Source organism: Hermetia illucens, chromosome 2, assembly GCF_905115235.1.
Source record: "Hermetia illucens chromosome 2, iHerIll2.2.curated.20191125, whole genome shotgun sequence".
NCBI classification, from domain to species: domain Eukaryota; kingdom Metazoa; phylum Arthropoda; class Insecta; order Diptera; family Stratiomyidae; genus Hermetia; species Hermetia illucens.
Window position 1 is genome coordinate 138488300 of NC_051850.1, and position 27185 is coordinate 138515484.

General features: G+C 35.4%; 1 protein-coding gene across 13 annotated transcripts in view; it reads right to left on the reverse strand.

The window, feature by feature from the left end:
* Positions 1–27185, reverse strand: part of LOC119648323 (ensconsin) — a 108279-nt gene that overhangs the window by 16298 nt on the left and 64796 nt on the right. For 5 of the 13 annotated variants that reach the window (XR_005249039.1, XM_038050008.1, XM_038050004.1 and 2 more), the window contains 6 exons: positions 13229–13488; positions 13018–13154; positions 12751–12878; positions 12311–12463; positions 7578–7718; positions 6170–6604 (listed from right to left, as the gene is read on the reverse strand). Coding sequence is in view for 12 of the 13 variants with exons in the window: in XM_038050008.1 (XP_037905936.1) it covers positions 6170–6604; positions 7578–7718; positions 12311–12463; positions 12751–12878; positions 13018–13154; positions 13229–13488 (1254 nt within the window). In the remaining variant the exon portion in view is untranslated. The remainder of the gene's footprint in view (positions 1–6169; positions 6605–7577; positions 7719–12310; positions 12464–12750; positions 12879–13017; positions 13155–13228; positions 13489–27185) is intronic. The other 8 variants (XM_038050009.1, XM_038050006.1, XM_038050011.1 and 5 more) reach the window with 6 other exon arrangements.

Here is a 27185-nt window from a genome sequence, read left to right on the forward strand (position 1 = left end):
AAGCAATAAGGGTGTGGTAGGTATGGGGTGCTTCAGCTTATCACTTGACAATATAAATTTAAAAAGAAATAAATAGAATAAAACCATTTGCACATACAGCAATTAAATAAAATGGTGTCAAGGAAATTCACTGAAAAAATCTGTTGGAAAATCAATGATATCAGGATAGCAAATATACATACAATTACCACAGCGCTCCTATTTTAAATGCAAACAACAGAGCAAAAAAGGCGCAAAATATTGATTCCAAGAAAATACTTATTACGGAAAAAACTATTGAACCTTGTTGTATATAACTATATAAAAGGAGGATTCTGTATTGCAGTTGACAATGGGAAAAAACTAAGATTCGAAACGAGCTATACTAGACCAGTCAGCGAATAAATATAGGTGGTTTTTTCTTGAAGAAAGAAAGCTTTGAAATTGTGATTTCCACGCTCACGAAAAAATGCACTTAATTCGCTCGCTATCATTAGTAAATAAATTCGCATATTCTTTGACGACCCTAGTGCGAACAATGAAACAACTTATGAAGGAAATAAATTCCGCGTGACTAGCCAGCATGTCTTATATGTTCAATATAAATATACATTCTACCCCCGTTTAATTTTTCGTTTGACACTTCAACGGAATGGCCCAGCATATTAACCCTGTCGAACATAAATTTCAATTGACACATCTTTTCTAAGTGAAGGGCAACAACAATCAGGCAGTTGGGACGCAACGTCGAAAAGATCTATTCAACAATGAACGACGACTGAGGTTAGTATACCAGAAAAAAATTGCGCCATCATTGTAAATTCAACGAAACCTAACAACTTCCTAATATATCAGCATCCTTTGAATATCTTCAAGAGGCCATGGCCCAATGTTCGCTGCAGCAAAAAGGATAAGTTAACAAAAGTATTGGAAAATTGCGCATTTATTTATTTATTGTAGGTTTGGATTTCATTGTTTATAAACTTTCACTGGAACCGTGCCGTTAGATCTATCTGACTTTAACAAAAGCCAGTGTGACGGGTTGACCGATGGACACGCAGACAATAAACCGATTTTATCAGGGTTTTGTTTTACATACTTTTGGACTTTATATACGTGGCTTTGGGTTACCCGTCATTCTCAAATTAAAATCTCGATTTTCCAAACACAACTTGTTAGCAAGGACTAATAATCTAGTTCGATAAAGGTCGATTCACTGGCCCAGCTAACATCTATGTTTTAACAAAATAGCAGCAAGAAAATTCCGCTAAGAAGCTAAATACGTCATGGCGAAAAACATCATTATGAAGGAGCAATGGGTGTTACTGATGACATGACTGAAGGCAATGCATGCGCATTGCAAAGAAATCAATATATCCGCCTAAACAAGGAATTTAATTCAGATTGACAATCAACAATAATCATACCCGGGTATTACTTCAAAATCTGATCGTTTTGTAGATAGGCTGATGCTCATTTCTATAGAACTGAATATGGACTTCCAACTGTGTGAAGAGGAATCAAATCATGGAGGTCTCATAACGAATTTAAAATATTTAATTCATCATTATTTATTATATGCTAGAGAGGAAGTCGAATGACAACTCAGACATAAGGGTAAAGTTGAGGGAAGTTTATTGCTATGAACTTAATTAAACTCCTACGGTTCTGCGTGAATGATTAAACCAACAAAACTTACCGATGATAAATCGGTACTGAAATGACATCTCGTGACTATAATGAAGTTAAAATCCATGCGTGTTCTGATCATGAGAAAAATCTATCGAATGGTTATTTATTAATACTTCTTATACAAGATGGTGATTTCAACCACCACAACGATCAAAAAGTCAACAGGGGTATAAAGTGATTCTTTGAAGTTCTACTTATTTCCCTTACGGCGAAGATGAACTTCCCATTGGAACATTCATAAGAGTTATCCAATATGCCAGGAATGACGCCGGGAGATAATAGCAGGTGCGGATGTTAACGCAATAGCACGGAATTGATCTGCTATCAGTTGGATTCTTTATATACTGGAGTGAAGAAAGATTCAGATTGCTATGGCTCTTGGAAAAACTCGGAGATCTGCGCAAACACTTACATACAATCTAGACGTAATTCAGTAACGACAAGTTTAACAATACAGTATGTGATCGCTTGAATGCAACTTTGCTAAGCCTAACAAGAGGGAAGTAAAAAGGGGGAATTACCCCAAGTGCGGAATGGAAATTTCAATAAAAAAAAGAAAATAGAGTCTGCATAATTTTCACCCTGGGCAGCGCGATTTTTTTCGCATAATTTCCAATTCAGTTCCCGGATTTCTTCTCTACGGCCCTGAACTTTGTAGATAATTCACAGTTATTGTCTCTATATCGGACTCACGGCGAACGCTAGCAAGACGGACCTAGTTATGTTCACTCGAAGCATTAGGTGTGGCAGCTACACATTACCTACCTTAGCATTAGTAGTGAAAGTTCAGCTGATACGAAACATCAAGTATTTAGGAATGCATCCTGACCCCTAGCTAACAGGATGACATCATATCAGGTACAACATCGGAAATCTTGAGGACTGCCTTGAGGCTGTAGAACTACGAGAAGTAAGTTCTAGGGATTTCCATTACAATGGATTCACAAAATGTACACACCCATCATAAAAGAATTGATATATAAGCGTGAAACGAACCGGTCGCTGAGGCTGAACTTTGCAACAACAAGAAGCTGCTGGCAGATCAAGGAGGACTCGGTTATCTAAGTATTACTGAAACAATGAGAACTACGCCGCCCGCAGCAACCGAAGCTACCTCAAACCTACCACGCGTTCATTTGGAAGTGAACAGCTAACGACGCATATACACGTGACATCATTGGTGAATAGAATGTCGGCCGTTCGTGCGGTAATGCGCCTATTTGGAAATTCCTGATCAAACATCAGGAACTCTGATGGCTGCTAATTATATAGTTTCCAGATTTGGGAAGACATGTTTTGTCGTAATTACCAAAGAGAAGTGTGTATACTCTTAGTGGAGTGTAGGGCATCCATATAGTTTCTTTCGTTATTGTTGTCCCCCCCATTTTTCAGTGAGACTGTGCTTCAGTTTCATAATCATTACAACGCTGTGCAAGTATTAAGCTCATAGCAGCGAGATAAACATAGCCATCCATGACAACTGGAATTTGAATCCAGAGCAACGAGATTGAGAGCCTGACACTCTACCTCCACAACCATCGTCGCTCTCAAAGAGGACTGTTGCTGATAAATGGCCACGAGTTTTTCGAGATTACATATTTAATGATCATGCAACATGAATCGGACTTGTGGTATTTTTCGGCAACCCAATTATGACACTGGCCTGATCTTTGTGAAAAGTCATCACCGCAATCCAGATGGAGAGAGATACATACCATTGTCTAGACAGCAAAACAATGGCTCTGACAAATCCAAATCTGTTTTGAATTGCTATCAGCTACTGCTGGACAGACTAAACGAAACATTCTTGTTATAGGTACTGGAGCAATCGAACATCATCGTGGAGTCACGGGCAACGAAGATCCAGCTGCACAATGTTGAGGCCAGAGCCAACATTAGAATTCCTACCGGCAAATGTTTGTGAAAGAACCCGGGCCTCTAGAACTGCCGGACTTAAACTACGAGATGGAAGAATTGAGGTGATCTCGGCTATATGTAAAAAATGTAAGGAAGAGACAGCCACGTACTTCAGATGCAGCCCCGGTCTCCACAGACCTTAGGCATAGGTGCCTAAGAGTGTACAAAGGTATGAATGCTTGAAGTTCATAATGGGAATGACAAACCGCATGTTTCTGATGATTCGACAGCTAAGAGAAGTAAGTTATGATACATTTACCGTAAAATCCCGACATTCGATTATCACTTTCGGCTTCAAAAATGGTGTATGATCTCACCTTTTCTCATAAAGAAACGTTATAAACTTCACATTGATTGGGATAATGGTGATTTTGGCAGATAAGTGTTTAAAAAATGGAAAGTATTTGAGTTTGTAAAATTAATTTTAAATATTGTAATTTGGTGTAAAAAATATTTGTAGAGGACTATGCATTAACTATTTAGTATACAGAAGTTAATTTCCGCGGTTTTTCGCCCGTTTATTTTACCGAGATAAAAGAATTTTCTATTTAATAAATTTTATCCTGTTACTTTCTCTGGGTTATTAGCTTTCTATTCATTTATAATTTTTCGCATACCATCATGGAAAATTTTAGGTTTAGCTTTGAATAATGTCAAATTATGCATTGGAAAAATGTCATTTGCGGAATACTTTGCTCTTCCTATTCCATCTCGAAGAAAAAGCGACTAAGGGTCATTAAATGTCCGACAATGCTCTTTCAATAAGAACTTGTCAAGAATAGTTTCATCGTTATAAGTCGAATGATTTCGATGTCAACGACAGGGACCGATCAGGACAACCAAAAAAGTTCGAAGATGAAGAAATTCAGGCTCTTTTGCTTGAAGATTCGGCTCAACCTCAAGAACAGATCGCGACATCACTCAACATCATCCATTAAGCCGTTTGTCTTCGATTGCAAGCTATGGGAAGGAATATGAGGTAAGAAAAGCAACTGTCCAAATCTTGCATGTTAGATTCCAAGGGAAGATAATTCTTCACCGTATCATCATTGGTTACGAAAAGTGGGTTTACTACGACAATCCAAAGTGCATGAAGTCGTAGGCAAGCCTTCGATATTCGGAAACTTCGATCGCAAAGCTCAATATCCAATCAAAGGTCTTGGTGGGAGAAGCACGCCATACTGTACTACGAGCTTCTCCATCTCGGCGAAACAACGGCCAATCGTTACCAATGCCAACTCTACGGTTGCGCAATCAACCGATTAAAGACACGCTGGGGGGGATACTACTCCACCCGCTCTACTCAAGTGGTCAAAAAATGAATGGATTGCCTTCAAACCAGAAATTTTTTTTACGGTGGAATCCATAAGTTGCCATGTCTTTGAAAAAGCCTTGTTACTAACGATAGAAATTATTTTTATTGAAAATATTCTTAAAATCAAGTCTCGTGTATCATAGTAAAAAAATAAAAACGGGGAAGTAACTTCTACACCTAATGTTTTGTAAACGATTATGAGGAGCATAGAGGAAACGATATTTCAAGGTAACAACAAGAATTTTTTCGTGGTGGTGAAGCTCCACACATTGCAGATTCAAAGTAATTCTAAATAGACTCGAAAACAATTATCCAAAAGTTGATCGATTATCTGATAAATCGTTCGGAATATCGAGGCTTTATTTCGAGAGTGCGAGCATGGCGTATTATTTTACTGTTTTCACGCTATTTGTAATAAACATATAAACATTTATTCCTTTTACTATTTTCATGCGGTTCGGAACGTATAACTCTATAGAAAATCTATAATTTATATGATCCACTTCTAAAGTGGGGTGCAATAGGCGAGGCTTTTTGCTTTTAAGCTATTAAAAAATGCAACGATTTATTTTGGCAGAGCTGCTTAAATGGAGTTCATTGATGATAATTCATACATGAAACAGCGTTGTGGGATGATTCCTGGAAGCTATTGGTGGCTTATAAATACAACTATCTATTCGGATATATATAAATGTGATCTTGCTGATAACCTACATAAAATTGTAATATTTCCGATGGAATAGAGTCTTTAACCAGTTCATTCAACATACTTCTATCCATTCAAAAACTACTTCCATTGGTCGGTGCTACATTACTTCCGTAGGAACAACGAAAGCTAATCTAATCTAAATGATGTCCGTAAAAAATGAAATTATAAAGAAAAACTTACCAATTTTCACGTTTTAAAGGTAATTCACATATGGAAAATTATATCAAAATTAAATCTAAGAAGCCAGATTCAATATAACGTAACCATCAACAATTAGCATGGAACGAAGTTGGATAACGAACGCAAAAGGGGATTGGAATGGTGATTAACATGTGCAACAACATTAGAAGTTATTTATGTTAATGAAAAGATAAGTAAAACGAAGAACGAAAATGATTAAAAAGAGAACAAGAAGAGAAACGTAAGAACTAACTAAGGAAGATGTTATGCTATTGTAGTTGTGTTATTGGTGTTTATCATTATTGGTCATTGTATTCCGTTTTCTATTATTGTTGCCTGTTCATTCTGTTATTGTAAAATAAACACGAAAAACACACCTGTTGAAGCCAAACTAGATGGTGCATCATCTTTTCTCTCGTATCTTGCCGAACGAGCAGCAGTGATTTTTTTAGTAGTAGTTGTAGTAGTAATAATGCGATTGGCAGATGTAAGTTGCGTCATGCTTCTACTAGTATCATTCTTTTTCAAAGGACGCATCATACAATGCTGTCCTCCAATCATATGACTGTTATCGTTAATATGCTTATTGCTATAAACTTGCTTAGTTCCAGCTAAGTGAGTCATACTGCGTGACATACTTTTAGGCGCAGTGACGGTGGTGGGGGAAGTTTGGGTAAGGGTATTCGGACTTGTATTTGATATTAATCCATATTGTTGTTGACGCTCGCGTTCGATCACGGCACGAATATGTTCTCCGTTTCTTCGAATTGGCTGAGCTAGCTGATCCAATCGAGTCATTGACACAGCACGTCCTTTTCGAAATTGTAATATATATAAATTGTTTTTGAAATGCGTTTTGTTTTTTCTTATATATTTCACATTGTCTTAAAAGGTGTGTTATGTTTGAAAGAGTTTGTTTCTTTGGTTTTAAGATGAATAGTTAAATGAGGAGTGAAGTACCGAAAAAGAGAGGTTCGAGGAGTTTCTAAAGACAGAACTTGCAAATATCTTCATATGGATTGATTGCAATGTAATGGATCACAATATTTATTGAGCACAAAGAAATATTATGGACCTTCGAAAAAGGAGGAAGTAAGAATCGTCACCTTAATCAGTTTAGATTTTACTAATTTAAGTGGATATGAACATTAATGATTCGTGAATGCTTCATTGTTTAATGAATTCTCCTGCTGACAAAACAAACTGATGTGAAGTAAAATAATAGAAAGTAGCGACTACAAGAAAATCGCAAAAAAGATATCAACAATTGCCGAAGCATTTCGGATGCCGGAATGCAAATAATAAAACTGCTTGCTCAAAGGAACTTAAACTGATCTACTGTTGAATTTTTAATTGTGACCAGGCTTTTATAACACTCGTGAAGCAGTTTGCATATTTGTTACAGTAACCTCACATTTCACATAGAAGTTCAGTACTGTACATGGAAAATGTTTCTCTACAGGCAGATACAAGATTCACAGAAGCCAATTAATTTTGAAATGCTCTGAATTAAATACTGAACATGCTATTATAATCGCTTATTTGAATTTGATTGTTATTGTTCCTTTTTTGCAACGAAAGCAAGCAACAAGAAAGCTCGTTTTATACACACGAAATAGGACATTTGCAAAGTTCTCCAATTTTGTTTTTTGCCTTAGAGAAAATAGTGAGAAGCCTTTTAATTTACGAATCGGCAAATCAAACTCTCATAAACGTTCTATCAACAGAGACGGGAAAAAGATAGAGAAGGTGAACATTGTTAGATATTGTACATTTTTAAATTACCTGGTGTTCGAGGAGTGTGGCTGTGTAGAGATGTTTTCGATCCAAAACTCGATTCTCTTGGACTAGGAATCGTAGGCATTAGATCTGTCTTTCTTCTAGCTACACTGCGATATGAAATCGGAGGCGAATCAGTTATATCCTCTGTAAATATTCATCATTCAATTCAAAAGTTTGGTCAATATACCAGCCAGTCTATGAAATCTATTGTATAAGATGTAGTAGTAGAGATAAATATGAATGGTAGACAAAAAAAAAATAAATTTATATTATCTTGTTATGATCAAAAACACAGCCCCGTATACGGTTGAAAATTATAGTTTCAAGTTCAAAATAAATTCGAATACAAACAAACAAATTAAATTCAGCTACCAAGCGATTGACATAAGACAAATTGGACGTTTTACATTATTGAAAACAAAAATCATGGAAATTGTCATAAGGATTTTCGATTAGTATAATTTGTTGATTGTTCATTTCATTCTAGCAAGTATTCCTAAAAATAACGTCATGTTGCGAATAGTTCTGGAGTTCCAACGTTTACACATCTAAGCAAAAATTTGAAAAAATTCTTCTAATTGCCATTAAGCAATTTTGCTGTTAGATAGGAACACTTTCGAATTATATTAGACTCGAGTAATGCAGACTATTCTATTTCTGTTTTAAGCTAAACTATCAATCTTAATATCTTAGAAGTATGGTTTAATTTTAAGTTAAGAATACACATCTAAATATCCGAGACCATTACATGCTTACAGCAAGCTCGATGCCATATGAGTAGTTGTATTTTACACGATGCAATGGAATAAAATTTACATGAATTACATTATGACTAGCTTTACACAAAAAAGTAATGATTGATGTTTCGCAAATGCAGAATAATGGTACGTAGACATTTGCAGGCGACACTTTTCTAGCGTTGACATATTACCACTTATATGTGAACCTTGCATTAGTCTTCCATAAAGCTGTCCTTGCTAGGAGGAGCTGCTACCTCTTTGAGAATGTTGCTTACGAATTCAGCATAAGAAAGTTAGTATAAGTATTTAGAGCGAGAAGCATTAAGGTGTTTGATTGTTTTTCTGGAGTTAAATTGATTCTAAGGCCCAACGGAGTTCAGGGAGATTAATCATCGGTTTTCGTGAGTATGAAAGCATTTTCTAATTTATACAAAGAATTTGGATATCACAGTAAAAAAAATAGTCCAGTAAGTTCAAGCATGAGAGGTACAAAATATCTGACAATTTCTGTCCTGTTAATAAAGAGTTTAAAAAAATAAACACTCTTAAAGACAGTGACCAGGTTGTTTTGCTCGCCGTCTCTCTCATCAAAAAAACTTCAAAAACTGCATTAGAAAAAAAACATGATATAGAAGCTGGGCCAGACTAAAGTTGATCATCACATTAAAATTAGGACGTGAGTCTGTAGAACGTGGCTGTTTAGCCGTAATCAAAACAGTATTGGTGCATCTTTCAAAAAGGAAACTTCGGGATTCACCGCAAGGCGTTTTTGAAGGAAGATAGTCGTTACAGAAAGAATTCTCCGAAAGATAGACTGTGATCAGGAGGCTGTCGTAAAATCATCTTCACTGCATGAGTTCTGCTAAGAAAAAACTTGACAGTTTAAGAGCTACGCAAATCGAGTCTCAAACAAGGGAAATCGTCGCAAAACCAAGAAGAAGAAGACAATTAAAGCACACTACTCAATTATATACATCTTAAAGTGCAATGCACCTGTAAAATAATAATCATAACTCTGTTAGTTTATTGGCAGCAACACCATTCGTTGCTAAATTCAGATGAGAAAAAATGTTGAGACGCTTTTGAACAGAATATTGGAGAAAGTCGCGTTAGAGATGAATTGTGCCTAAGGTATAACAACGAGCTATACAAAATATGCGATTAACCTGAAACCTCGACAACGATTCCATTGGGTCATTTGCAACATAAAAACGACGCAAGAATGTTCAAAAGCCGGACTGGCTCTACTTTGATTCAATATGGCACTAGAGAGCATGTTATTTAAAAGTTCGCGGTATGTGCGAAAGTTGAGTTGTTCTACACGTTCATCCTGATACTGACCTATGGGAATAACCGATGTCGAATGGGATACAACCATTTGTTGTACAAAATATCTGACAAACCAAAAGTTTCAACGATTATCAACCCAAGGACAATGCTCAATCTAAAAGATATTTGCGGGAAAATCCGAAAGGCGAGGACAAATCAGAAAACCAAAAAAAAGTAGATAGATTCTCGAATTCAAGAATTGGGAGGAGACCATCGAAGGATGTAAACTTCTGGAGCCAGTCCATACTAAAGGCAAAGCCGCGAAACGGGGTATGGAACCGAAAAAATGATATTCACGTGTCAATTAATGTCTAAAAGATAAATTCTTCTCTTCTTCACATAATTTTTTAAGCCCAGATTAATCTCTTGTCTACAATTTAGAAAAGTTTCCGTTTCAATTAGTAGTCAATCTTTCAATCATTTAAATGCAATAGTTACATACTACTGCCACAGTGGCACGCACTGAGCCCGTCCTCGCTGTTTTATCCTAACTCCGAAAGTATCGCTAACTCAACAATAACAAGTTGAAGTAATTCCACGCCACTGTTCTCTCTGTGTTGCTATATGGCAGCAACAGGATCAACCCGTGTTTATGTCGAATCATCAGAATATTCCTTCCTCTCTGAGACAATAACAAACAAGAACTTCTTCGGCGTACGGATTAGATATTCATGAATATTTTGATCAGATGGCAGAAGTAGCAGTGGGTAGATCACAATTGCGAAAGGCCGATACCATCATTACATGATCGCCCAAGAAATACTTGGCGCAGAACAATTTAGAAAGAGTAAAAGCTTCTTGATTAATCTTGGAAGGATCTGAAGCACATTACAAATAATAGGCCAGGATGGCAGGTATATAGATGTAACTGACGCATTATGTCCCACATAGATGTTGATGGCGCCATATATCAGCTAAAAAGTAACGCGATTTAGGGGTTAGAAAATTTGAGCTACTTGCGACCAAATTTAAGAATTACTTCCATACTTTTTTCTTGAAATAATCCCTGTAAACGTTATTTATTGACTTCATAAAAGTGTCGATAATTTCGTATAGCTAGGGGCAATGATTACAAAGAGCAGCAACGAAATGCACAAAATCAAGACGGATCATGCTTAAACAAAACTTTTTACCTCGAATTGCCAAAATAAAAAAATTTACACATCAAAATTAAATATATACAAAACAATGTTTGGTCAGCTCCTGTGTTATAGTAGCAAGGTATGATAGAGCAGGTAATCAATGCTGTCAAACGCCGAGTTTTTAGAGGAATTTCAAGCCCCATGAAGGAGGAATGCTTTTGTTGATATAGGTGCAACGCATGCATCCATATCAATATTTACGAACTGCAGTGGGTAGCTAATGTACACAAAGGCAAATCGCCATCTAGAAAACTCGGATTTTCAGTAAGGCATGTATTGTCTGTTATTTAAAAAATAGAATATTCTGTACATACTGAAAAAGTTAAAACATTATTTCCGTGCAAATTACTCAAATTGCGTTTATTGTCTCATAAGTACACCATGGAAAACTACTTTCGGGCAAATGGGATTTTATTTCATCTTTTAAGACTTTTTGACAAGGTATATATCTAGAGTTGAATCGAATTCCATTTTATTAATCATAATTGCATAATTATAATCAATGTGAAATTGGCCGATGAATCGCCTTTAAAACCATGGGTGATATTTACAGTATAATGGATGTAATGCACACACTTTGTATTGTTCGTAGCGTAACGGGAGATGGAGATAAAATGCGAAATTCGACCATCCAAATCACTCCTTGTATTTGGCTACATGAGAAACGTGTCTTGTCGATACTTTCTATACCAAATTCATAATCAAGGAGACAGAGTAAAACGACCGAGAGAATCTACGGGGTGAAAATTATAATGGAATAAAGCTCAATTTTCAGCAGAACAACGTCAATCGACAAGATTTCATGGATATTGAAATTTAATTTGGGTTAATATAAATGGCAACAAAAGTTGTGCAAGTAATAAGTCTACAGCTGCAGGGCAAACACAAAAATACAAATGGATCGCCGTTCATACTGATCCAAAAGTTCAATTTTTACCCGTACGTTTATCGCATCAACTTTTAAATATATAATTGATATCTTCACAATAACACATCTCGCTTCAGATTAGGATAAATACGAGAAATAATTAAAACTATTGTCTTCCGGTGTTCCAATATTAATTGTGGGTTAATTGCTGCAACCGTTGCCATGTTGAGGAAGTAATAGTCAACTTGGAACCAGTTATGAGAGCCGATGTTAATGAATTATTATATGAGATAATTTATTTGATTGACTTCATAATAACCATCAAATTTACGTGCATTCTATTCAAGAATTTCACTTTAATATAAATCGTTACTTTTCCAATGAACGATGATACTTTCAAAGACGACGAAAACACTATACAAGGCTTTATAGCGTAAATTATTTTCACAAAAATCACGAAAACTTAAGACCAAATGGAAAACAAACCAAAAAATAGGTAGGACATGCACAGTCACAATTATTTTTTCTCATATTATTAATGGTGGTCATGCATTCATTTCATATATTAATGTATCAATATTTTATGTAAGTTAATATGAGTATGTATGCATGTAAGTTTTGTGTTAATTGTTTTCTTTTTCTTTAAATTGCCCTCACCCTTAGTATTATTTCTTATATTTGTATATTTCGTCGGTCCGTCAATATTAATTTCTGTTGCAGCAAATGATAAATTTAATCTTTTTGGTGGCTCATCGTTTAAATAGCCCCAATTAAACACCTCATACATTGATGTGGATTTAAATCGTCGATCTAATATAGGAGGGAGAATAGTGCGTGCATAAAGTATAGTAAATTTATGTTTGTCTTTTATGTATATATAATAGGCCTTTACAAGTATAGAGAAAAATATTATTTTAAAATTAACAACATTGATTTTATATATATAACAGGAAATTAAACATTAAGACTAAAAAGTTGTTATGTAACTAGCTGGAATATAATAACTTAATATATAGGGAAAAATTCAATAAATAAAAAGCTCAACAAAAATATGTTAACCCTTTGTAAATTTGAGAGAAAAGTATGGGAAAAATTACCTTCATTTTGCCTGTCTATTCCGCCGGCTGATGTTGCACGCTTCTTTGAACCATCGGCCAGCTCTCGTTCAGAGCTACGTCGTGATAAAGGAGCACCAGTGTAAGCGACATTTGTTATTGAAGTTGATCTGAATTCAAAAGTTTATAAGTTTTTTGATTATAAATATTAAATACGCTTTGAAATAGTATTTGAACATCTCAATAGCAGTCGCTATGATTTTTGCCATAAAATCTCATAAATGTTAGTATTCGAAATTTATAAATCACCTTCTATGTCCCCAATAAGTACTTTGCGAAAGAGTACCAAGTTCTGCAGGGTCAAGTAATCGAGGTGTAGACGAGCCAAATGCGTATACAGAACTTCTCTCATTTCGCCTTTTATTATCAAGTTTAGCGTCACGTTCCTAATATGATAAATTCAAAACATCATTTTGCACGATCTTTTTTAGGACAAATAATATGGGAAAAAGTCGTTTACCTGATTTCTTCTTACAATATATTCACGTCTTTCTCGTTCTGCCTCCATAATTGCCTTTTTACGTTCCTCAACCTGAAGTCTTCTATCAGTTTCGCGATTTCTTAACTCTTCAATTTTACGTTTTCTTTCCTCTTCTTTTTGTTCACGATATTTTTGAGCTGCCTCTGCTTGAGCTTTGAGCTCTTCAATTTTTCTTTGTCTTTCCTCATTTTGGCGTTCTTTAATCAAACGTAATTTCTCGTCCCTATCTCGCGATGCTACTAGAAAAAAGATATATACAGTTTTTAGTTAAACAGTCAAAGTATTAAGACGAAAATATTCAAGTTATGTAACCTTTGAAATCAACAGTTAGTTTAGCGCATTCCAATAATTCCAATGGCATTAGGAATATCTTTCAATTACATGCCTTGAGAAAAATGTAGTTTTTAACAAATATTGTAATAATTTTGAAAAACCTCCCCACAAAGATGTAACTATCTTTTCCTTTTTAAGGTATAAGATAAGTTTATGAAATCACGGAAAAGAAAATAGCTAAAATCGAAATTTTTGATAATATTCGACACTCAGAATGAGCGAAGAAGAAAAAATAAAATTCAAAGATTCATTGACCGATAACAAAAATGAAAGACATTAAACAGGGAAATTTATCTCCCACAGAATCAAGCAAAAAAATTCAATTGATATTAATTCAAAGGAACCAATGCTTAGATAACAAACATTCCTCCTACAAGAGGAAATTAATGTTCAAAATTCATCTATATTTTGAGGGAATTGTTAGTAGAAAAGATATTTTATGCAAATCTTACAAAGCGTTCCATAAATTTTATTAATACTTGATATTTTCGCACTTATCTGTAAAGTTACTTAGCCAACACAAATATCATCCATACCACAATCCATCAAAATATATTTTTCTGCAAATCATCTGACAAATATGAAGAAAATATAAGCGCAACATTCGCATTTACCGCATTCGCGGCAATGAGAAAACCATAAAAGAAAATACAAAGAAATGAGACAAAACAGTGCAACTTTATATTCACCACCGCAAAGAAATGGTTCATTGCCACACATGTATGATTCACTGAATCGTGAATATAATCCAAACTAAAGTCTTAGCGATGTAACGTTCATCTATGCATATCTAAATATAGAATATCTGACGGGTGAATAGATTAACCATATCATACCGACACCAACGATGGAAGAATATGTGCCAATGACATTAAAATATCATGCACTTTTTAGGCTTCGATAAAGAATCTATAAATGTAATTCAGGAAATTCAACGTGAACGAAATGATATTTGCGGTTCGCTTGGAGCGCATAATGTGATATCACAATGAGGTTGTGATAAAAATTATAGTGCGATATTTTGGATTGCGATAAGCGATTACTACTTTTTAGTCAGATATTCAGAGTAATGAATAAGCGAGATTATAGACTAAATGTAGACGATTACATAAGTTTCCAAGGTCATAGGAAAGTTTACCCACAAATTATCAATATTTTGAGTTGTCATGTATGCACTTGATCCGAATTGATTTTTTACTCAATGTTAGTTGGAAAAGGGAACAGAATTGCAATTTCGAAACTTTTTGCTTATTTGCTTTAAGTTCTGGTTAGTGTAGACCAATTGAGTTTTTATTTGTTACTTTGAACATTATTTTTTACTATGTATACACTATTTGCAGTGCAGGATGTAATTCAACCACTGACTTTCCAAATATTTGAAAGCCGTTGAAAAATCAAAATAAGCACTTACTGAATTTAGTACCTCTTACAGAATGGCAATATGGTCTCTTGGTGGCGTTGAACCTATCTATAACAACTTTAAACACAAGAGCACTTAGTTGTAGAACCGACAATGCACCTATATGTACCTAGCAATTCATGAGTGGTCACAGGCCAAATTACGCACTCAAGTGCTATCAGAGGAAAAAAAATGTTATGTAAAGAGATTAAGTCATTTTAGAAGTGCAAGATCTGACGCGTTTAAGTTGAAGTCGTGATTAAAAAAATGGAAATTTCCGAGAAGAAAGGTTTAAAATACAGTAGGAGACAATTGAAAAGCGTTGAAAGCAGTTATGCAGTTTGGGGCTCTAAGATACAAGATAACATAAGATATAAGAACTGGTTAGGAAAAAAAGTGATCATATCGATTTCAGTATGCCCGATTAAGAGACTAAAGAGAGGAGGTTAGTTTGGTCAAAAATGAAGGTAAATGAAGGTAAGCAAAAAAAGAATTATATTCAGTATGCGAATCAGATACCGATAACGATGTGTATTAGAAAGCGGAAGTGATTTCTGCAACATGTATGATTGCATCACGCGAAGCACTTTAGAGGTGTAGGTTTCCCGAAACTTCTTAAAAGCTAAGGCGCATTGTTAAATATATAGAACTATGGCGCACTTTGTCACTTTATTACACTTTTTCTGCAAACAATTCGTAACGGGTGTCACCTTTAAAGTGCGGCTTGTGAGATGGAGCTTGTCGTGAAAGGCAGTGGGCGAAGTGATAGAAATCTTTGGGCTGACAAACTGCAAATTTCGAAAATATACTCCTACTGTAATGTCAATAACGCCTCGGATGAGGAATGACCTCACACCGACCACCTCGAGTTATTATTGGTTTTTAGAGTATAATGGGCTTTTGTACTCTGGAAAGCAAAATCGTAGCAGACGCGAATCCAGTGTCGGATAGTTACCGACGGCTATCGTGAGGTGCTAGTTTCTGACAGCATTTTGACTGCAGAATTCCGGTTCAGGATAAGAAGCATCACAATTGTACAGTGCTATGCACCAATAGTGGGGAAGGATATTTTCTATGAGCAATTATAGCACAGTTCAGGAGAGGCTTACTAAAGGGTACATTGTGATCGGGATGGAGAATCGGAATGCCAAGGTGGACTCTGACAACACTTAGTTCAGACAGTTTTGATAGTTTTGCGGGTTTCTGCAGCTTCAACTGTCACAGAGAGGAAGAAGGGGATATTCGTTAAAATTTCAAAGAAGGGCATTAGCAAGGAATATATCTGGCGTCTTCTACGCAAGAGGAGCATTCCGGAGAAATTGTCATTACCAAAGCAAGATATGATAGCGTAAAATGTACCACACAGAATCGAGGTAAAGTTCCACAGGAATTTGAGGTCTAAAGCGAGGTCTATTTCAACATGATAATGACCCTAAGATTTTGACAAAAAATCGCAAAGGAATGGATCGGCAACCAAGAAATTGAAGTATTCAAGCAACTCGAAAAGTCCAGATTAAAATCCAGTTGTGGGGATTACGTTAGGTACCAGCTCTTCGTCTATGTTGAGCATCCTTACGGAGTCAATCAACTTTAGAAAAGACTACAAGAGGAATAGGAACATGTTTTGACAGTGTAGATTTCCAAATTATACACTTCAATGCCAAACTACATAAAACTGCCAAAAAAGCATTGGACAAAATACTTGGTTTCACGAAATTTTTGCCTGGTGCAAAAATAAGTCAATGATCTTTGATGTTTACATGTATCTATTTTCATTAGTATAGTAGTAGTATGCGATAAAATTATTACCTTTGATTTACCTTTGACTTTTTTAATTGGGACTTTTTTCATTTTCGTATAACCTTGACTCATTTTTGCACCCTTCTGTATATGAGTATTGCGCTCCCAGGTAATATCCGGCAAATGGGTTTGATTGCATGTCAAAAATATAGGCAAACATAAAATGAATCGAGTATTGAACTCGTAAGGTTATGTATTTGCAAACCTTAGAATCTGTCAGACTTGCTGAATATCCACACACATCATCATTTTACCTTCCATTAATAAACATTTTTATCGAATCAATTTCTTTTCCAATGTTAAGATGATGCTAACCAGGTGGCCATTTATAAATCAAATGTACAAATTGATTTCGATTTGATCTGCTTCCGTCAGCACTTGATTTTGAATTTTTGGGGCAGATGAACTGATTTACGATATATTGGATTGTTTTCTTTTCTAAATATTACATATTAATCAAAAAATTAATATTATAATAACGCCTTATGTTAGAACAGAGAGAGTTCTATCAGAAGTATCATTGATTCGGAAAGAAACCCGTCATAAATCGTTCCTACATCCAAACATAGGAAAATATTGCTCAGAAACCAATTTTATAGCAGTGAACTGATCTGTTTGATTTCCGGCGTCACAGACAGTGGATGAATTTAATCTACAATGGTCCTTCTTCTTCCTCCAGTCAAATTTAAATGAGAAAAAGTGAGTTAACAAATTATAAGAACTAAAAATTCTACTCCAAAAAAGTCACAAAGTAGCTTGAAATTTATAGCAAATTAAGTTAACATAAATAGCAGTTGTGACAAAAGAAAGTTGAATTTCGTTAATCTAAAAACATCGGATATCGAATTGGTGGACCTCGACGCAAAACCGGGATGTCTGGAGTTCCTTATTAAGGCAGGCCTAGACCGGATACCGGTTGTTGCGCCGTTGATGATGATGAGGAAAAACATCGTAGCCATATCGTCCGCAGATTTTTTTCAGAAGATCAATCAGTTAAGCATTATAGTCGTGTCTTCCAGAGAAAAATAGCAAATTTATTTATGAGAGTATTTAATTTTGAATGCGATGAACTTTTGCAGCCGATGCAAAATACCTAACGGCATTAACACATTCCAGATCTCCGAATTACCTGCAAATCGAATTCTACTACCTCTACTGGATAGAGTAATTAAGTGGAATGCGGGAAGATATGACGGAGAAAAAGCGGAGCAACATTTTTTTTATTCTATTTTTTAAATGATATTAAGGGTTTAGAAAAAAGATGAACCAATAGTATCGGACTTTTGCGATATTATTTAAAACAATAAATTAAATTTACAATTTTATTTGTGCATTTACGTATTAACAACCAATCATCTTGGATTATTCCTTGCACACCGAACTTGAACTTTGACTGACAGGAAAATTTAATGCTCTTCGTTCAACTTTTGCGTATCTTTTCCTATAATTGAACAACAATGTGAGCTCTAGGGTGTTATAGGAATCCTTGTTATAATTAAGCCCGAGGGAAAATTGAGTCAGCATTGCGCTCGCCCGAGATTATTATCCTGATTTGACGTAGTTACTTATTCACAGCTGAGTCGACTGGTTTCCGACGTCAAATCACAATACAATCTCGCTGCCACCATTTGAACCGACCTTCCGTACAGCCTTGTGCAGTCTATATTGAACATTTTTCCTAAGCGGCATTTGCAATTCCAAAAACTGTTCTTATAACATTACTTTTATTTCCTTTCACTATTACAATGGGAAAATAAATTTCTATAGTTATTTTTTGAGCACGTGGTAAACTATTTACAACATTATTTATTTACAATGAAAGCCCTTAGCATCGCAATAAAAATCGAAGTTATTTTTGCTTTCAAGGGAGGTTTATTAGGCCGAGATAATTCAAAACTAATGTGAACTGGTAAGAAATGTATGATGAAAATTACATATTAATAATTTAAATCCGACTAAACCCCCCTAAAGTCCGACGCCAAGAAGAGGAGCTCATAACAGAGGATACACTGTTGATGCACGAGATTCGACGCATCAGCTAGCGTATTTTTGGGCGGTTGTTCATTCAGACGTTGGACTGAAAGAATAATTGACTAGAATAATTGTACAATAGTACATATTATTCTAGTCTCGCCTCGGTGTTGATATGGAATTCCGACCTGTACTTCCAGTTTAGGTGTTTCTTCAATATTTTCCAATTGAGCTACACTAATAACGAGTCATTATTGTCAAAGGTATTATGAAACCAGAACGAATGCATTTGCAAATTTGTCATTAATTTAATGAAATTACATGCAATTTTCAAAAGTGAACTGGCTCCGGATAGCCAGGAAATGTTATTATGACGACGTGTTTTTGTTCGCTTTCGAAAAATCCGACATCTACTGCCTCTTGTTTTAGATATAAAATTATGCAGTATTCATCATATTCGCCGAACCATGCCTTGCCATTCAACTAATTAATTTAACTCTGTTATCCATGTTAAAGTTCGGGGTATGATTTCATTTACATTTAATGATTGCAGAAATCTTGTAATGTTAATAATTCAGACAGTAGCCTGTCAGGTTGAGCTAATTTGTTATTTGATATCATGTAAAGGGAAATGTATTCCATTAGCTGACATTAAATGAGTACTCGGTGACTGGGGGAAATTTTAATGTCTTGTTAATTCAGATTTTGAGTTATAGGGTAGATAGCTTCGATTTTCTGCGCTGAACGGGCTGCTAAAGGGTAGACAATATATCAAAGTCAGATTTAATATTATTGTTTCATAGAGATAAGACTTCTTCAGAATTTTTGAATTTATTTTAATGAATGTAAGAATATAGCACTGGATCACATTCACAACCAGATTTCTTTCATTTTCTTTTTATTCAGAATTATCGAACCCTAAAATTATATTTGGCCATCATTAATTCTCTAGCTTACATTATAGTATCTTGAAAACAATTGAAATAATTGTATTCATTAAATCTGTTTTTTCTGAAGATCTTGATGAAGCTTCAGTACAAAATATGTTTCTTCGTGTTTACTTGCAAACCGACAGTATGCTTCTACTATTTGGAAGTAAACTATGATAAAAAATACATTTATTCCTAAACAAAAAGCTCATTCAGATGGTTACATTCGACATTAGATCTCGTTTTCTGCCTCTCAAGTCCAAAGAGCCAATTTATTATCTACCATAATGGAAGCCTGATGTAATTGGCTAGACCATGGTTTTTCATAGAAAAATTCAGGAAAAGAATCTACAATGTACAACGTTCTGAAATCAAGCACCTCTTATCCTCCCAGATTGTCCTCAACTTTTCAAGAATTATCTTTAGTCGTCTGTTGACAGACTCTAAATGCGTGCCACTCCAGGTATCATACTGAAAGTGTATAGAAGAATGGGAATGACAAAGGTGTTGATTGCCATGATTTTTTTTCCCGAAAAGCTTAATTTCCAGAATCAGACCCAGGTGCCACCACAATTTCCCCAGCGACTTAGATTCCGTAATCGGTACAGCGGGTATTGCTAGTTGCAATATGCCAAAGTGTAATAATTGCGTACGTTGTCCGAATCCTATATCTTCAATTTGGATATATAATCCCAGAATAGGTATTTCCACGCAATATTCCTCTAAAACTGCATGCCGACATCTCTACTGAACTGGCGGATAATATTCAGCAAGGGGCGCAATTGACTTTCATTACTGGCATACAATTTAATGTCGTAGAATTAATAGATACGAATCCTCAATAATGTATGTTTCGACAATATGCTATGTTTGACCTGGAACTCGTGATTTCATGCAAAAGATGGGACAAACCGTGCGTGCTAAGGAAGTCGCATTGATAGATTTCAAGCCTGAGTAATCTTCAAATACTACATATGTGGAAATTCCGATAACGTCGTGCTTCAGTTCGTTCTCAGAGGAATTAAAGAAAACGCCACATTAAGGTATTAGCCACGAAAGTGATTAGAAATCAATTTATAATCGACGGAGGCTATCGAGATTATTTCATTTTTGGTGAGCCTGCTTTACAGCTACTGTATCGAGTATAAGCTGCTCTTTAGAGCTCTTAAAGCCTTTTACACATCGCATCGTTTTTGCTTATGATGTTTATGAACATAAAGTTGATTGTGGATGTAAGTGTTCAAGTAAGAATAATTGATTATAATAAGAATAATTGATAAATAATTGATCGACATTTCGCAGGGCCAGAGGCATCGTGTTCTTCAGGAATTAGATAAATAATAATTTCTTTGAAAACCAAACCAAACCTGAAAAATAAACAAATTTTTCCGAATGTCCTACTTGCCATAAGAAATTAACAAGACCAAATATTGAGAAATGCTCTCGCGGCATATTCAATTATAATAGGTACTTCGTGTAAACTCTAGCAAACATTATTCAGGTGTAAAAGTGATGATGTTGAGAGACCGTCCTTCTAGAGAACATTTAGCCGTTTTTTCCCAAATAAACCTATTACAACAAAAATTATTTTAGTTGTCCAACATAGTTGAACAAAACGGTGATTTTTTCACTAGATATCATTAAGGAAAAAGACGTCATTGGAAACGTCGCACTGCCTTCCTTCTTGGAGTATTAACACGATTGTTTGCTCATTTTTCGTACGACTAGATACCGAGATTGAAATCTACGTAAAACAACTCACAGTAATATATGTAGATCAGTCTCCGATCTAAAGTTAAAGTTTATTCCAGGAAACACTATCCCAGCCCGCCGAATTAAAGCTTCAGACAAGGATCGAAAGGAATGAAAAAAGTGAAACTTCGGACGAGGATCCAAAGGAATGACAGAGTAATGAAAAACTTTCAGCAATGTATTGTCCAACTTAGTCGACACAGAGCAACATTTGCCGTTGAGACGCATAATAATAGTATGGGTAAATTATATGTCGAAGAAGGGAATGTTGAATAAACTTCAAAATACTACGCATTTCGCCTTTTTTACTATTGCTTGATTTTGGATATGTTTTCGTGTCGAATAGCACCACCGTAAATTTTACAGTCCATGATTCCCCAATTATTTACACTATTATTTATAATCGTTGAACACGACGAATAGTCTAGCTGTTAAATCTTCCAAGCGGTCTGATCAATTGCCAATTTTAGAACATTTGCGTGCTGGAATGCCAATCTATTTAGAAATATAATTCTGGGCCTTGTATTCTTCTAAAACTGGAATAAAAACGATAGCCAGCGACCATTAATAAATGCCAAAAAACGTATGCAAACCTTCGTTAATTAACTTGCGCCTATAATTACGATAACGATAAATCCAGATAATCTAACAAATATCTGCAACTTCTTATGTTGCTGCTTTAAATATGTTGCTTTAACTTTCTTTACAGAGCGATCTGTGAATAATTGTTAATATCTCTTCTTTCTGTGCAAGCATTAACATTCAAACGAAGATAATTTCTTATTCGACAATTTGAATCACCCATCTGACAACTTGAATCACAAATCTAACCACCATTTTATTGATTGAATTATCTGGCTAGATTATGACTTGATCACCAGATTTAAATCTCTTTGAAAATGACTGTGAAATCATTAAGTCGTAAAATTAACAACAGTACAATTTGATGCGAAAATTTAGATCAACTTAAGAAGCGATAATTTGACATGAGGTTCAATTAAGCGATTTGGAGTTCCGGGACAAATTATACAAACTACAATGGTGGATTGATAGATTGCCAACCTTGAAATTTGCTATTTAATTGATTTTATTCTTACTAAACTTATATAGACAATTTGACCACGCCAGTCTTTCATCTTGTCATTTTTTCAAAAATTGATATTTAGCATTCAATATTTCTTTTTTACTGAATGACATTCTAACGCTCTTTTCAGCATCTGTCTTTAAACAAAATATCAAATTAAAATTTTAGATTTTGATCAGTAGTATTAGCAAGATTTGCATCAATCTTTTGCGGTATTTTTGGCTACTTTAACTGACAAATAGATAATAAATCCACTTTAATAAGGTTCCCACAAAACTTTTAATAAATCCAGTGCTGACTGTTCCTTGTATCGCCATCTAATATCAAGACAATTGTCTCTTTGGCAGGCTCCAAGGAAAGGCGGGCTAATGTTAAAGCTCATCATGTTAAATTCCAAGCAAGTAGAAGACTTAACGCTAGATTGTATTCCTAGGGAGCATTGAAAGGTAAGCTACTATCTGTTAACATCTTCCAGATGTGTTGAAACATATTTTAAATGGACAAAATGACGTGGCATGTTATTTACAAGTACAGATAAAGGTGGAGGGATTGAGCCAACGTCCTTTGTACTAGCCTCAGTAAAATAAAAATCAAATGTTGGGATCAGGGAAAGAGATAAGGCGGAAAAGGCGAATTCATATCTGCAATCTTTAAGAAACCTGATGGTCTGACGCCAAAAGCTGCGATATAAAATGCGAAAGCGGTGAAAATGGCTATAAGCTTCTTTATTTTGGTAGCCCACACCTTCAATACCATGTTGGCAGTGTCATCTCAGATGCTATTATATCAGCTGATTGCACTATTCACTCCTTCACCGCATATACACCACAGATAGGTCGACCTGATGCCGAGAAGCATGTCTTCTCGATATAAGGACGTGTAGCATGCTTACTGATGACTGTATCATCATCGCAGGCGACCTTAATGGTCAATTGGAAGAAAAGGCAGGCGGCAACAAGTGCTATTGGGAAAAGGGTTTGAAGCGCGCAATGAGGGTAGCGAGTCGATTTTGCGGACGACACTCATCACCTTGTACTTTGGAAAACGTGGTTCATCAAACGATTGTCACATCTTCCAAAATTTTATAATGGGAACAGTATAACGCAAATCGACTATATTCTCATAAGACGCTGACTTTTTTCCACCGTCATTGGCTGCAAAGCCGTTCCCCATGAGATCATCGCACCTGGTAATGATCTTGCCAGTTCTTATGTATTCCTCGGAGACCTGCGAACTCTTATGCCGCGTTCGAGAGAAAAATCCTTCGAAGCATTTTTGAACCCCTACGATCGCGTAGCCTACATAACGACGAAATCTATGAGCGATACCACGACCGTCTGGTTGCGGATAAAATCCGGCTCAACAGGTTGCGGTGGGCGGATCACTTAATCCGTATGGATAAGAATGACCCAGCCCGGAAAGTCTATAAGGGTCATATCTATGGTAGAAAAAGGAGACGAGGAAGACCCTGCCTAAGATGGAGTGATGGCGTAGGTCGGGACGCCAGACAGCTTTTTGGCATATCGAATTGGTGGACCTCGGCGCAAACGAGGGGTATCTAAAGTTCCTTACTAAGGCAGGCCCAGACCGGATACCGGCTGTTGCGCCGTTTATGATGATGTACATGTGATTTTATATTAACAACATCCCATATTATCAAATATTATTATATTACTATAGTAGGGTATTTACACATGGAAAAAACAGGGAATCAGCTGCTATCCGTTCTGGTGATGACGGTAGTGATGCATCGAACAATGTATTATATTACATTTTTATTCAGTGATGGTTAGTAATATCCTACATTGTGATATCACATCGGCAAGGACAGTACGAAAGATTGCTTATCCAAATAGTAATATCATCATCATTTACCTGTTGGGTTGTGACGCGCTGATTAATTGATGTTTGGATCGCGCTCGGTGATTATAATGTGATATAACTTTTGTGATGCCAAAATCACCACACAATTTATCTCAAATGGTAACAAATAACGAATGCTTTCGGGAAATTATAGTTTTCTGGGAATAAAGTTGGTACTTAAACACGATATAATATATTTTTGAAGGAAAGTTGTTGAGAATTAGATAATGTTGGGAGATGTAGAAATAACTTAATATGCCAATGTGCTTCTGGCGGATTGGAGAGAACAAACAAATTAATGAGGAATCGGGTTTCTGTTTCGATTTATTTAAGAAGTCCATAGTTGTATTTAGCCACCGATACTACTGAAATAGCAGTGTTATCACACCCACTGGATACAAACTTTCCACTATCTTCTGAATTCATTTCTCATATATTTTTCATATCGTGCGCACCTTTCCCCGCCGTGACTGAATGAAATGCATGAAATACGTGCTGATAATTAGAGCTAATTGAAATCTTGAAAATTTCATCTTTAAAAACCAATCTTTAGTTGCTTGCTTCGAAGCTACTTATAAAAGAATAATGCTAATTAAATGGAATGTAAAAGAGCAACTTACTAATCATGCAAATTATGTTTCGGAATGCATTTCGATGAAAACAGCAATGAATTTATAAATGTGAGAAAGAAGCTTGAAGTCATAGTTTATCTGTGGAAACTAATGTACTACATTGAGTTCATCTACAGTAAGCAAAAATGATATAGAAACACCTGCAACTTGTAGCACGCCAACCTGTAAAGCATGGTGAATTCAATGCCTGTTTTAAGTTTTTTGTGCTTATTTCTATGTCTTTTCTAATCTGAATTTCTATACTCCCTCAAATATTATTCATATTGAAAAATCTCAATCAAAGCTGATAGTTACACCTCGCAATTCCGCGATGAAAATTGTTGTCGACGTCAAATGCGGCCATAATCGTACAATTACGAATATGAACTTTCAAGGCCGAATGTAAATGTAGCAATTATCGCACTACAATACAAGCCATTCCACTCAATTTTTCTTTGCAATTGCGTTGAGCTAGAAATTGCTCAACAAAATTGCTTAGCTCCATACACGTACATAGACAGCATCTTACCTAATTTATAAATTTAGATTTATTATTCTTATTGATGAATCAACTTTCACCCAGCCACTCAATAGATCATTGCAAAAATGAGTAAAAAAATCACTATTTATAAACACAATAATTATACATTATTTGTTGCCGTTAGAGTTAGATTAATTCATATATAGACAGAGAAAGACAGCCAGATCTCTCAGATATGTGTAACTTATTAGAAACGGTAAAATAGCTTTTCAAGAGATTATGAGGAATGAGATTTACAGTGAAGGTGGAAACGATAGCAACTTATTTGTGTGCCTTTCAAGGCCGGAGAAATTGTTGATCATTGATATTATAACCAGCTTTTAGACGAAGAAGAACGAAATTCAACGGGAAATATAAAATGATTTGTTCGATTTGCCTCAAAAGAATTAATAAGCTATTTTGTGATGTGAAATTGCATTTTTGAACGGAAATCGAAGTCTATTTCAGTTGTCTGAAATATGAAGGAATGAGATATTTATTCGAATGGCATAGAATAGGAATAAAATTAAATAATTTAAATTCCAAAATGTAGAGAATTATGTTTAAATATGAAGGGATATGAAATTTATTCGAATGGCATAGATTAATAAAATAGCGAACGAATTACATAATTCTTTAATAGAGATCTTCAACAGCTTCTTAAATTTATAAGCAATTTATATTTTTTGAAAAATAATGTTATGATATTCTGATCTCTTGAAATTGCTCCTTCTTTCATATTGTTATCATTAAGTTCTGCATTACTTCGATGTCGACAATAAGTATCTAATAAAAAAAACAGTGGAAAGAAGTCAGTTTGAAACTATATTCGAATAAAACAAGAAAAGTGTCCATCTGCACTTCTGTTTCGCATTAACTTCAAACAGAAGCTGGTTTTGTGAATATCGCACCTTCAATAATAAGTTCACTGAGACAACTTTGGAAAATATAACAATACGACTTTCCTGGCACTTTCAATACTAACTGAAGTATGCAAAATTCGTTTAAATTGGCAGACAAAAGAGACTTTAGCCGGAGTACCGACAACGACGACACAAGAATTAAAAACTGAACTGGAATATTCTGAAATGCGCACCTGAACAGCTGCAATCTTATATTTAGCAGCTTTTGTCCGCTGTTTGAGCCCTCACCAACAATACTTAGCAATAAGAAAATGTGGTTATAAAATTCAAATTTTATCGAGCATCCACCCCCTGACATCAATGAAAGGAAAATATGCAAGATACCCGTTGACCGAACGAGTTTTCCAAGCCGTCAAACAAATAGAAAAGTCTTATGGTTATCCTTAAGGAATTCGGCAGCTAGCCTAGACCCCCCCCTAAATTTCCCGTTGGCGTCTTTAATTATTCCTGCAATCAGGAAATAAAAGTAAGTTCGATTTTGAAACCAGAGAAGAATACAACATTAGGCGAATACAATCACCTTATAATTGACTACTGCCAAGACCCACTAACTTCCGAAGAGGGCACAGCTCCGCAAAAACCCACATACACAATCGCCTCGACCAACCGCGTCCTAATTTCTGAAAATACGGAATATCCAATACATAACATCAGCCAATAATTGCTCCCCAATCAAATAGATCGCCGATTACTTGGCTGGCCGACAAACGTTCACGGAATTCAAGTACTATCAATTAGATCGGGCAAGGTG